This window comes from Colossoma macropomum, unplaced genomic scaffold (genome assembly GCF_904425465.1).
Source record: "Colossoma macropomum unplaced genomic scaffold, Colossoma_macropomum, whole genome shotgun sequence".
Lineage (NCBI taxonomy): Eukaryota > Metazoa > Chordata > Actinopteri > Characiformes > Serrasalmidae > Colossoma > Colossoma macropomum.
Window position 1 is genome coordinate 35,868,695 of NW_023494786.1, and position 13,878 is coordinate 35,882,572.

The 13,878-nt window shown below is 41.3% G+C and overlaps 1 protein-coding gene across 2 annotated transcripts in view; it reads left to right on the plus strand.

The window, feature by feature from the left end:
- The window catches only part of LOC118804798 (fibronectin type III domain-containing protein 3B-like), a 188,685-nt gene extending 175,266 nt beyond the window's left edge, over positions 1 to 13,419 (plus strand). For both annotated transcript variants that reach the window (XM_036565449.1, XM_036565450.1), the window contains 4 exons: positions 1,585 to 1,800; positions 5,225 to 5,391; positions 6,011 to 6,138; positions 9,925 to 13,419. In XM_036565449.1, coding sequence (XP_036421342.1) covers positions 1,585 to 1,800; positions 5,225 to 5,391; positions 6,011 to 6,138; positions 9,925 to 10,236 — 823 coding nt within the window. In that variant the 3' untranslated portion in view covers positions 10,237 to 13,419. The remainder of the gene's footprint in view (positions 1 to 1,584; positions 1,801 to 5,224; positions 5,392 to 6,010; positions 6,139 to 9,924) is intronic.
- The last annotated feature ends 459 nt before the right edge of the window (positions 13,420 to 13,878 follow it).

The following is a 13,878-nucleotide window of genomic DNA, read 5'->3' on the forward strand; positions in this document are numbered from 1 at the left end:
AGCATTAATGCTCTACATCATAAAGCGTTTAGCATTAATGCTGTACATCATACAGCGTTTAGCATTAATGCTCTACATCATACAGCGTTAAGCATTAATGCTCTGCATCATAAAGCGTTTAGCATTAATGCTCTACATCATACAGCGTTAAGCATTAATGCTCTACATCATAAAGCGTTTAGCATTAATGCTCTACATCATACAGCGTTAAGCATTAATGCTCTACATCATAAAGCGTTTAGCATTAATATTCTACATCATAAAGCGTTTAAAAGCTTTTAGCTTTAATGCTCTAAATCATTAATTGTTCCACTCCTTCACTGTCTCAGAAGCAGTGTAGAAATTTTAAAACAATTTTTATTGATAATTTCAGTTCAGGTTTGGATCTGTTGTTGCTGTAATTACATCTGTTGTAATAATTAAGCTGCTCTTTCTTCTCCGTCAGTTTCTGCCTCTGAGGTTTCACCTGCGGCTGCACTCGTTCCCTTCCCTCCTCTTCATGTTAAAAGCTGATGAATGAATTGTTTCCAGAGGAGAGATTTTCTTTTCAAATTAATAATCACGCGCCTTATTAACCGGTTCCTGTGAATTACTGATTCCCTCAGCGCTGCTGCGTCTAATGGGTTATCGATTAAAGCTGTGAAGCTGCTGCGTATTAAAGAGAGATTAACGCTGCTTCCGTTTCTCCTTCATCAAAACAAGATCCGCTGGTATTCTGGTTGTTAGAGCGCTAATAAATACAACTGTTCGATTCCTCAGTGATGTGCAGAAACACAACATCACTCCAGAACTCATGGCAGGCTGTGTACTGTACAAACAGCCTACAGCAGTTTAGCCCCACCCATACAGTCTACAGCAGTTTAGCTCCACCATTCAGTCTACAGAAGTTTAGCTCCACCATTCAGTCTACAGAAGTTTAGCTCCACCATTCAGTCTACAGCAGTTTAGCTCCACCATTCAGTCTACAGCAGTTTAGCTCCACCATTCAGCTACAGCAGTTTAGCTCCACCATTCAGTCTACAGAAGTTTAGCTCCACCATTCAGTCTACAGAAGTTTAGCTCCACCATTCAGTCTACAGAAGTTTAGCTCCACCATTCAGTCTACAGAAGTTTAGCTCCACCATTCAGCTACAGCAGTTTAGCTCCACCATTCAGTCTACAGAAGTTTAGCTCCACCATTCAGTCTACAGCAGTTTAGCTCCACTATTCAGTCTACAGCAGTTTAGCTCCACCATTCAGCTACAGCAGTTTAGCTCCACCATTCAGTCTACAGAAGTTTAGCTCCACCATTCAGCTACAGCAGTTTAGCTCCACCATTCAGTCTACAGAAGTTTAGCTCCACCATTCAGTCTACAGCAGTTTAGCTCCACCATTCAGTCTACAGAAGTTTAGCTCCACCATTCAGTCTACAGAAGTTTAGCTCCACCATTCAGTCTACAGCAGTTTAGCTCCACTATTCAGTCTACAGCAGTTTAGCTCCACCATTCAGCTACAGCAGTTTAGCTCCACCATTATTGTTAGTGTATTATTTGTCTGTAGTGTATATGTCATATATATGTGTTCTGGATGTGTTCTGGGTGTCAGTGTGCAGATCCAGGCAGTGAACGCGGTTGGTTCCGGTCCGTTATGCCCTCCACTGCTGGCCCGGACTAAACCCCTGCCCCCAACACCCCCCCGCCTGGAGTGCAGTGCCGCTGGACCCCAGAGCCTCAAACTGAAGTGGGGAGACACCAACGGCACCAAGATCCAGCTGGGAGACGAGATACTGTACAACCTGCAGATGGAGGACAAGAACAACAGGTGAGCTCCTTGACCTGAGCTGAGCTCAGCCAATCAGCTGCCGTCCTAATGTTAGCGCAATTACACAGTGAAAAAAATGCACATATATCAGAATTCTGTACAGCGTTCCACCTTAAATGGTGCAGCAGTTTTAAACCACAGCCTCAGGTGTCAGAATGTTACAACTGCACCATTTAAGGTGGAACTGACAATTAAAATAAGAAGCTGGTAAATAGGAAGCCTCAGGTGCCGGAATGTAACAACGGCACCATTTAAGGTGGAACGAAAAATTAGAATAAGAAGCTGGCAAATAGGAAACAGGTGCCTGAATTTAATAACTGCACAATTTAAGGTGGAATGGAAAGTTCGAATAAGAATTGGTGAATAGTAAGACAACTTTACTAACATGGTTTGAGTCAAGCGTGGGATGACATTAGCCTCTTAGCTCTAGTGCTAAAACTAAAGAAGCAAACGTCAGACACCGAACATGTTTTGGCTGATTGATACGTTTGGGGTAAAGCATGAATCTGGAGGAATTCACACTCTAAAACTCTCCCATATTCAGTTCAACTGGATTATCAGAGCTAAGAGCCGTTCAGTACCTGTGACGGGTTTCTCACGGTTTTAATCCCTGGTCCTTCTCCAGAACCTCATCTGCCTCAGCACCTGACCTGTGATCACCTGTGCTGTGAGAATACCGCCCTGTTTGAACTGTGAGGCTGTGAGCATGGCAAATTAGCTAATGTAATTGAGGCAGGCAGTTGTTTTTCTTGGCAGAGCCATCCTGTTGGCAGCGCTGCTGAGCGGGCACGGGTCCTGGCAGATGGGTTTCTAATGGGGATAATTAGCACCCAGCCAGGGGCATCAAACAGCCTCTCTATTCTAAACAGCCTTAATTCTCTCATCATTCCAGTTAGCCTGTTCTGAAGGGTGAGGAGAGGTCAGCACAGTCTACGACAGAATTTATGACCACTTTAAAGGACCCATATCAGAAAAAACTGAATAAAAGATTTATGGACGCATTGTTTCAAAATCTACCATTCGCCCCACTGTCCACACAGTCCATACACATCCACTATGATGTCACAAGCATGAAAATATTTACATATAGATGCCTGGAGTTCAGCAACACCTTTCAGTCTACTGCAGTTTAGCCCTGCCCCTGCAGTCTACAGCAGTTTAGCCCCACCCATTCAGCCTACAGCAGTTTAGCTCCACCATTCAGCTACAGCAGTTTAGCTCCACCCATTCAGCCTACAGCAGTTTAGCTCCACCATTCAGCTACAGCAGTTTAGCTCCACCCATTCAGCTACAGCAGTTTAGCTCCACCATTCAGCTACAGCAGTTTAGCTCCACCATTCAGCTACAGCAGTTTAGCCCCACCCATTAAACTTAAAGTAGTTTACCCCGCCCACTCAGTCTACAGCAGTTTAGCCCCACCCATTAAACTTAAAGTAGTTTACCCCGCCCACTCAGCCTACAGCAGTTTAGCCCCACCCATTCACCCTAGAGCTTTTTAGCCCCACCCACTCAGCCTACAGCATTTTCTCATGTAGACTTTTCCAGCCCCGGACTAGAATAGAAATGACTGTTTATTTAGTCCAATTAATTACTAATTCCCGAATTTTGTGTACTCACATTTGAGAGCTGTAATGAAGGACGCTGTGTGTAGTGTAATCAGAGGAACAGGGAAGCTTCAATCGCCCCTGTAAACAAAGGCCTTCCAAGTGCTAATGCCGTTCATTTTTAAACTCCTGCCACAAAATAGCCTTTTTATCAGATCAGAACAGTAACCATGCGCTCGTTAATGCCATCTGGCTGATTAGCGTGCTGATTGGTGTGCATTAGTGCTTTGTAAACGTTTTCTGTTTTTTAGATAGATTGTCTGCGATGGCAGTAAGTGAATCAGGTACTTAATCAAAATTAGTGCGAGGCTGAGCTGTATCCGGCCGGGCGCTGGACTCCAGAGTCCTGTTAGCGGTCACGTTGCCATAGTAACCATGCAGATCCGCTAACCCCAGAAACAAAAGATCCACAGCTATTTCTCTCTCCAGTGAACCTGGCTGAGTGTGGAGATTTGATTTATATCACTGTATCACACATCAGTGCTCGTTAATGCTTTATCTCATTACGGCACTGAGAAATACATCTAAAGTGTTGGTTTGTGCGCAATCATTTCTTCATCCGAAACAAATTAAGAAATAGTTTGGCCAGAAATCTCATTTCCTCACCACCCTCTTACCCCAGACGCAGTCGATCAGGGAGACGTTTAGGCCCAGTCCCATTTCTTATTTTTACCCCTACACCTTGTTTGAGTGTTGCCCCTTGGAGCTGAGTTACAGGGTAGTGGTTGAGATCTTCCCTCTGAAATGGGACCCTCAAATAAAAAGAGCATCACTTCATTAACAGCTACCAGCGCTGCTCTGTAGGAGACCCTGCCAGTCTGCAGTGACAGCAGAGGAGGGTAAAGTTCAGCTCCTCACTGCTGGGCTTTAGTTACATTTAGGGCATCATATGATCTTCAAAGAGGGGGGCAATTATTTATTATCACCCACCACTAATTCTTCAGTGATAAGAAGCTGAAGTCAGATATTAACCAGCTTCTTGTTCGAATTTTCCCGTTCCACCTTAAATGGAGCAGCAGTTACATTCTGGCACTTCAGGACTGCTGGACTATTTAAGGTGGTAGTTTTTTTTAATGCTTGTTATGAAGAAAAGGACCAAATAAAACACTGAAACGACATTAAACTAAGATAATACAGGTTATTGTTATTTTTTAACAGAGAAAATTCTCACATTTGTGTGTTTCTTTGGTCTCTTGTTCTCCATCTTGCCATTTTTCCTTTTTTCCTCATAACTCTCTGTTTGGAGTCTCTGACAAACCTCCATTTGGAGGGTCATGTAGCCCCAACACTTCACCCTACCCCTCTATCTCAACAACAATCGGGACACCCTACCCCTAGACATGAACAGACAAAACAGAGGGGTGGGGCTGAGCAGTAGGGGCGAGGGGTGAAATGGGATTGGGCCTTATGATCATACTGTTTGCCTGCTGAAAAGTAATAGGTCCTCCTAAACATGTCTCTGGATTCAAGTCTTACTTTCAGGTAATAAACTCTTAGTTTCCCCTTTAGAATGTATGACTCCAGCCATGCACGTGCTCCTGCTGGTGTGGGTTACCTCGCGCTCAAAGATGCAGAAAACACTTCTAATGCTCATCGCTCTCCTCATGGGCATTAAAGTACAAACCTTTTAAATGCTGCCTCTGTTAAAATGACGCAGAAATTTATATTTTTAGATGCACCTTAATTCCTTTTCCCCCCCTTTTTTTAATCTCTGTGCTAAACAGATGTTCATTTTAGCTACAACACTTGCAGCTTTTGTAGCACCAGTGCAACATGCTCAAAAATGTTCCTGTTTTTTAATCCGTATGTGTTTATTTCAGGTTCGTAACGATCTACAGAGGCCCAAGCCACACGTATAAGGTCCAGCGGCTGGTGGAGTCCAGCAACTACAACTTCAGGATCCAGGCCGTCAGCGACGCTGGAGAAGGACCTTTCTCTGACACACACACTTTCAGTACCATCAGATCTGTTCCACCTGCTCTCAAAGGTACACATACACACAGAACGACCTCGGAAGACAGAATTAGGACCAAAATTCATGATTATTTCATAATCAGTTAAACAACTGACTATTATACAACTGACCATTTTGTAAAATAATGATTGACTCGCCTCTAAGTGCTACTTCCTCCGTCAGTGAGGGCAAAAACTGCAGTGAGAAGGATGGTTGCAGTAAATCAGTCAGAATTATTAGAGTGAAAAATAGTGAATGGTGTTATTGCGGAGCCTGTAATGCCTCAAACTGACCTGATCATCTGGATTGTTTTTATTTTACTCCTGAAGCTAAAAAGGTTCTGGATTATTCTCTGTGAAAGACTGAAGGGAAAGTTTGTACAGTTATATCTGGAGCGGGCGTCTGCCAGTGCATATAATATGTAATTTTCTTACTTTTGTTCACAATTAAACTCAGATTTCCATTGTTTTGTTAAAAATCAGTACTCATGTGTTACCAGAAAGCCTGAATTTCATGATAAATGAAGTGATAAAACATATTTTTAGCCATATGATATAATATAAAGGACATTGTCATAATGTCTGCATATAACCCGGTGTATTTTTAAACGTGTGTGATTGTCCTGAATGTGAGTATATTTCTCTCCTCGTAGCCCCCAGAGTGGTTCAGCTGGAGAGTAACATGTGTGAAGTCACCTGGGAGAGCATTCCACCAATGAGAGGAGACCCAGTCAGCTACCTGCTCCAGGTGCTGATTGGAAGAGAGTCTGATTATAAACAGGTGAGAGAACTAACTTTTTGTTTTAGCATTTACAGCTTTAACAAAGTAAAGAAGCAAATACAAACGAGTGAATCTGGTTAGAGATGAGACCTTGTGCTTCCACTAAATGGCCACTTTATTTGAAACACCCACCTTGTGCTTCCACTAACTTGCCACTTTATTAGAAACACCCACCTTGTGCTTCCACTAACTGGCCACTTTATTAGAAACACCCATCCTGTGCTTCCACTAACTGGCCACTTTATTAGAAACACCCATCCTGTGCTTCCATTAACTGGCCACTTTATTGGAAACACCCACCTTGTGCTTCCACTAACTTGCCACTTATTAGAAACACTCACCTTGTGCTTCCACTAACTGGCCACTTTATCAGAAACACTGACCTTGTGCTTCCACTAACTGGCCACTTTATCAGAAACACCTACTTTGTGCTTCCACTAACTGGCCACATTGTTAGAAACACCTATCTTGTGCCTCCACTCACTGGCCACTTTATTAGAAACACCTACCTTCTACTTTCACACACTTGCCAATTTATGGGAAACACCTACGTCATCATACAATTTCCAGCCAGGAGTTACTCTGTGGTCAGAAACTGACCATTGATGAAGGAGTAGAGGACGACTAACACAGTGGAGCTCCAAGGGAGGGGTTTCTAATAAAATGGCCAGGGAGTGTAGATGTACCTAATATTAATTGACTTTATTAGTCAGCACATCTAATATTACTCAATACGTGTGCAGAGTGGATACTTGAATATGAAAATGAGTGTGACTGGCCTGAGTCGGTGTCCCTGTGGTTCGGAAGCAGAGCTCGTGTTGGTGACAGTGGTGTGAGCTGTGGTCATAAATCATCTTCAGAGTCACAGCGAACATAATCACATCTAAAGGACACGTTTATTAGCCCTCAGAGGTCACCTCTGCCTTTAACGCTGATCTGATGTTGTTATTGTTGGCTATTAAAATCTATTATTAAAGCCGCCTGATGAATAATATATAATAATATATATTCCTGAGCGGAAGTGTTGGAAGGCGGAGTAAAGAGGGAATATATGCTTATGCAGGAGACAGAAATCGATTAGCATCATAATTCACTTCACAGGTGACGTTACTGCCGCGTTCACTCAGGCGTTCACTTATAAACCATGGAAAATGTGATTAGATCAGTAAATCCTGCTGTTTTCCAGAAAAACAAGGCTGAAGGTCCTGAGTAAGGCTGAGCGATATTTGAGAAATTTAATCTTTAACTGAAGTAACTTTAGTCTCACTTTACATAAATATAAATAATATTAATGCAGTAAACAGTGATTTTATAAACGTCTATATGTTTCCATCCAATACTTGGTTTATCTAATCAATATTTCATTGAAGGAAATCAGATTATCTGTAATTTAATAGATCAATGAAAAGGTTGGGGGGCTTTTTTTAAAAAAACAAAACCATAATTCACAGTTATGCCAAAACCTTTTAGCAACACTTTTTTTTTATCTTCCCCAAAGATGCCAATAATTATGGCACTGACTTAACATTGCGATACCAGCAAAACAGCAGAGCTACATTTACAAAAACACTGAAATTATTTTAAAATCAGCAAATATTTTAGAGTCACACAGAGGAAAAAACAGCTAAGCAACACATTAGCAACCACCTGGGATAGCATATCAAAGGCCAAGCAACACATTAGTAACCACCTGGAATAGCATAGCAAAGGCCAAGCAACACATTAGTAACCACCTGGGATAGCATATCAAAGGCCAAGCAACACATTAGCAACCACCTGGGATAGCATATCAAAGGCCAAGCAACTCCTTAGTAACCTCCTGGTATAGCATAGCAACAGCCTAGCAGCATGGACACCTCAGAGAATTGAGACTCAACGTGGACTCGAATCACAGAGAATTGAGACTCAACTCAGACTCGCACCTCAGAGACTCAAGACTAGACTCGGACTCGCACCTCAAAGAATTGAGACTCAACTCGGACTCACATTTCAGAGAATTGAGACTCAACTCGGACTCACACCTCAGAGAATTGAGACTCAACTTGGACTCGAATCACAGAGAATTGAGACTCAACTCAGACTCACACCTCAGAGACTCAAGACTCGCCTCAGATTCGTACCTCGGAGACTCAAGACTCGCCTCAGATTCGTACCTCAGAGACTCAAGACTGAACTTGGACTTGAGACTCTAGATTCTACTCAGACTCACACCTCAGAAATTCAAGACTCCACTAAGACCTGTACCTCAGAGACCCAAAACGCATCTCAGACTCGGACTCACCTCAGAAACTCAAGACTCGGACTCACACCTCAGAGAATCAAGGCTCGACTTGGTCTTGAACCTTAGAGACCCGACTCGGACTCACGTCAGAAACTCAAGACTCGGACTCGCACCTCAGAGAATCAAGGCTCAACTCGGTCTTGAACCTTAGAGACCCGACTCGGACTCACGTCAGAAACTCAAGACTCGGACTCGCACCTCAGAGACTCGAGACTCAACTCGGACTTGCACCTCTGAGACTCGACACTCAACTCGGACTCCTGCTAATTGGTGGAATATACGCTTCCTTTTGGACTCTAGGACCCTGAGGGCTTTACCCGCCCTCTCTCACTCAGGCCTCTCTGCTCTGCCTCACTTTCATTAAGAGTTAATAAATGTCCGCTGTCTCTTCCTGCTGCTTCGCTGACAGCGGCGCTTCACAACACAAATGACACCTGTCTACTTCACCCTTCCATTAAACACCTTCACACCTCCACACGCTCGGCAGCAGAGGGAGAAAGGACAGTGATATTTACAGGCAGATTCCTGCGCGTTTATCTTCGTTACGCCTACGCTGCGCACCTTGGAGCTTATGATCCAATACGCTCATTAATATTCGGGAATTGTTTTAAAATGAACCACCTATCAGCACCTTCAGAGTTCAGCTGAGTTCAGTTAAGTTCCTTTAAGAGGACTGTACAGAAACTGTAGAACAGACTCGGTTTATATCACAATACCTACATTTAGAGTCGGTTATTCATTCAGCCTAATGAGAAACTGTAGAACAGACTCAGTTTATATCACAATACCTAAATTTAGAGTCAGTTATTCATTCAGCCTAATGAGAAACTGTAGAACAGACTCGGTTTATATCACAATACCTACATTTAGAGTCGGTTATTCATTCAGCCTAATGAGAAACTGTAGAACAGACTCGGTTTATATCACAATACCTACATTTAGAGTCGGTTATTCATTCAGCCTAATGAGAAACTGTAGAACAGACTCAGTTTATATCACAATACCTACATTTAGAGTCAGTTATTCATTCAGCCTAATGAGAAACTGTAGAACAGACTCAGTTTATATCACAATACCTACATTTAGAGTCAGTTATTCATTCAGCCTAATGAGAAACTGTAGAACAGACTCGGTTTATATCACAATACCTACATTTAGAGTCAGTTATTCATTCAGCCTAATGAGAAACTGTAGAACAGACTCGGTTTATATCACAATACCTACATTTAGAGTCGGTTATTCATTCAGCCTAATGAGAAACTGTAGAACAGACTCAGTTTATATCACAATACCTACATTTAGAGTCAGTTATTCATTCAGCCTAATGAGAAACTGTAGAACAGACTCGGTTTATGAGAGGGCCTGATGGTCTGGAATACCTGATATGCAGTTGTGTGCAAAAGTTGGCATGCCCCATGAACAGAGCAATGAGTTTTAATCTCTCTCTCTCTCTCTCTCTCTCTCTCTCTCTCTGTCTCTCTCTCTCTCTCTCTCTCTCTCTCTAGGTCTATAAAGGTGACTCTACAGTGTTCCAGATCTCTGGTCTTCAGTCTAATACAGATTACCGTTTCCGTGTTGCCGTGTGTCGGCGGTGTGTGGACAGCACTCAGGAGTTGTGCGGACCCCTGAGCCCCCCCACGCCCTTTACACTCCGGCGGGTGGAGCTACCGGTCCCCAGGGACACGCCCACTGTCCGGACGGGCAAAGCAGCAGGCCTCGCTGGCACGGACGAGCGAGTCGCCGCCCTGCTGGTGGGAGCGTTCAGCGCACTGTCCTTCATCATCGCCTTCATGGTGGAATATTTATTCATGAAGTGAGCCGGGGAGTGGCGGGGTGGGTGTGGGGGGTCGGGGTGGGAACGAGACAAAATCCACACAGCAGATGATACGCGTCTTACATTACTGTCCGAATACGTTCAGTTCAGGGACACTTAACAGCTTTTCAGAATCGCTTAAGTCAAAATGAGTGAGTTTTTTTCTTTACCGGTTTGCAGTAACTTAACAAATGAACCCAGTAAACTCTATTAAAGGAGTATCTCCCCTTATTTTCAAAAAAATAACTTTGAAAAGTATTAAAAACTTAAAAATTAAGCAAAAAAAAAATATATAAAATAAAAAAAACAATGCATAGCAGATGAAACTGCTGCACAGTTTTAATTTATGCCATTAGGAATGAAACTGTTCATATTGAGATGGACATTTTGTGACTGTTCCTGATTTCAAGCAGCTAAAAATTCCCAAAATGATAAAATCACTGATATTGTTTTGGTCAGAAGTGGTCAGGCTGCAGTAGCTTTAGTGAAACAGAGCTTTACTGACTCATACAACTGATACATGAAACACAGCCTTAAATTATACACACTGCAGCTCTGGGGGCGGAGCTTCACTGATTTCTATAGGGGGGTTTGAATTTATTTGTCCAGATTTTTTTGTCTACAGAAAATTTGTTTCTCATGCTGGAGTTTAGGTTTGGATATATTTCACATCTGTTGTTTAGAGTCACCCGATCAATCTGTATTACTTGTTTTGGTCCCACTTTATATTGTGTCTCTAATAACTGTGTAATTACACATGAATAACATATGCAACAACACTAACTACTGATTTAGTCACGGTTACAGATGGATTACAGAAGTACAGCCTATGTAATTACACATGTGTATCAACCTCAGTTTTGCCTCATGTATTTACGCAACTGTATCTTCTACACAGGAACTTTCCTGTAGTGTAGTGTTAAAGTTACACTTCAAAATAAGTGGACAGTTCCTGTGTAGTTATTATGTAGGTACTGTGTAATAATGGAGTGGTAATATAGACACTGCTTTGGTGGTAATGCAACACATTTAATTAATGTCATTAAAATTACATGTTAAGATAAGGGGACATCTGCTGTACTGTCACATTACAGAATGGTTTAAAGCTGAAAATGGTTACAGTATCACAGCAGTAGCAACATAAATGCTGGCTAAAAGTCAGGAAAGCTGGCAGATACAGTGTAAGTAATGTCTTAATGTACATTATTACATACTTCCTTTTACTGCTGGAAAAAACATCTAAAAAAACTGCTGTTCCAGTCTGATTACTGATGTGTTATTACCCTTGTGTAACTACTTGAGAGAGAATAGTCTGTTGCCGCTATCAAGATATACTTGTGTAATTACACGAGGCAAAACTGAAGTTGATACACGTGTGTAATTACATAAGATGTACTTATGTAATCCATCTTTAACAGTGACTAAATCATTAGTAGTTACATTGTTATTGCATATGTTGTTCACATGTAACTACACAGTTATTAGAGACACAGTATGAAGTGGGACCCTTGTTTTTATTAATATTGGTGCTTCATTGGTGGTGTTTTCACTACTTTCAGTTAATTAGCTTGTGTTTATTGTGCGTTATGAAGGTCACAATTTTTTACACGTCGTCACCGACTTTAGTGACCACATACTGTACCGGTCAGGCTCTGGGTTACATAAAGAACATACGTGCAGCAGTTTTAGCTAATAAAGGAACATTTTTGAAAAATGTACAGTATATTTTAACAATTACTGTCACAAATATTTACGTGTGATGACGTTTTCTCCTAAATAAACCGATTAGGCTGTAACATTTTACTGCAGGGCTGTGTTCGTAACGCCACAGTGCCTACACACTTAAAAAAGTTCTTCAAGGGTTCTTTAGTGGAAGCAGTGGTTCTTTTAGAACCATGAGTTGTGTATAAACCATTTGCGTGCTTAAATGGTTCTTCAGATTAATGGAGAACGTGTTGTTTATTGTTTTGTTCGGCGCTAAAATGGGTTTTGCTATTGTTACAAGCTTAACATCCTAACAGCAGAACCCTTTTGGTGCTATATAGAACCACATACGACACATTCTTCATCAATCTGAAGAACACTTTCACCATGCAAAGAACCTCTGAAGCATGAAATGGTTCTATATAGAACTCATGGGACCCTTGAAGAACATAAACGTTTATTAACACTTATTACAGCAGCCATCGTCTGTCGTAAGGTTGTGTTTGATTGTCTATATCAGGTGACATTGGAATGTCATGACACTTTCTGGGGTGAAATGAGATGTAATCACTGTTATAAGCACTAGGGGCATAACTTAGTGATACAATATGTGTTGCTGTTTTTCAGCATCACCTGACAGGTTTATAAAACCCTTATAAATGTTTATTATCACTGTCCAGAGAAAAACAAGTACCTCCAAAGTAGTAGCTTAACAGCTCAAAAACGTTCTTTCCTTACAGTGTAAGTCAATGTAAAGAGATTTTTTTAGAAGCAGTTTTGGAGCATTTCTGTTGGTCCAATCATCGTGAAGGAGCTGCTGAGCTCAAATCTTGCAAAAAATTAAAAATCCCAAGAAAATGGAAATACTTGTCTTCTTTTTTGGAATGGGACGTTATGTAGGTCAGTGTCGGTCATCATAATCTCGTGTAGCCCTGTGAACACTGACTGTAACTGGCTTTAAAACTAGAAAAGCTGAGATGGACCATTTTCAAATTCTGAGACGCGACAATGTAGATAAAGTGACTCCTACTAAATTAGTCCTGACGTCAATATGAGATCAATATTACATTATTTTTCTCTGCCATTCCAGCGAGTCTGTTTTAGCAGTGCTCATCCAGTCGTCTTCTTGAAAATATCTGTCGGATAGTTTGCAGTGCAGTCCAGAGTATAACAAACAGCAGCAGCTCAGTGGAATTGATTGGATATTAAAACCAAATCAGGTTCAGTCCAAACCTCTGGCTGTAAATATGGTGAACAGGGCGCCGTACCTGGAGGGCGAACGCCTGAGCAGCGACACTGAGAGAGGGCGGAGCTGAAGATGGTGGAGCTCCATGTGATGAAGGTAGTTTCTAGTGGAAGAGTTGAACATTAGCGATATTATATTCAAACCACGTACGGCTACACTGTGCGCACGACTCTGATGCGCCGCTGATGTATTGTTGATGCTTTATAAACACATTTATAAGGCATTATATGGCATACAAATACCTTATAATACCAGTCATAGGTTTGCATATATATATATATATATATATATATATATATATATATATATATATATAAACATATATATATATATATATATAAACATACATATATATATATATATATATATATATATATATATATATATATATATATATATATATATAAATCATGCTTAATTGGTCCTTTGCAAACTGAATTGGTTCTTCAGACTGATGGAAAGTGTGTTGTATATGACTCTATATAGAACCTTTTTGAAAAGGCTTTTATATGGGACCAAAAAAGGTTCGTGTGCTTTTACTTGCTTGGCACTGTAACAATAGAAGAACTCTTTTGGTGCTGTATAGAACCCTAGATAAAAACACATTTTCCATCAGTCTGCAGAACCATTTCACCATGCAAAGAACCATTTAAGTATGCAAATGGTTCTTTGAGTGTTGGTGGTTCTAAATAGAAG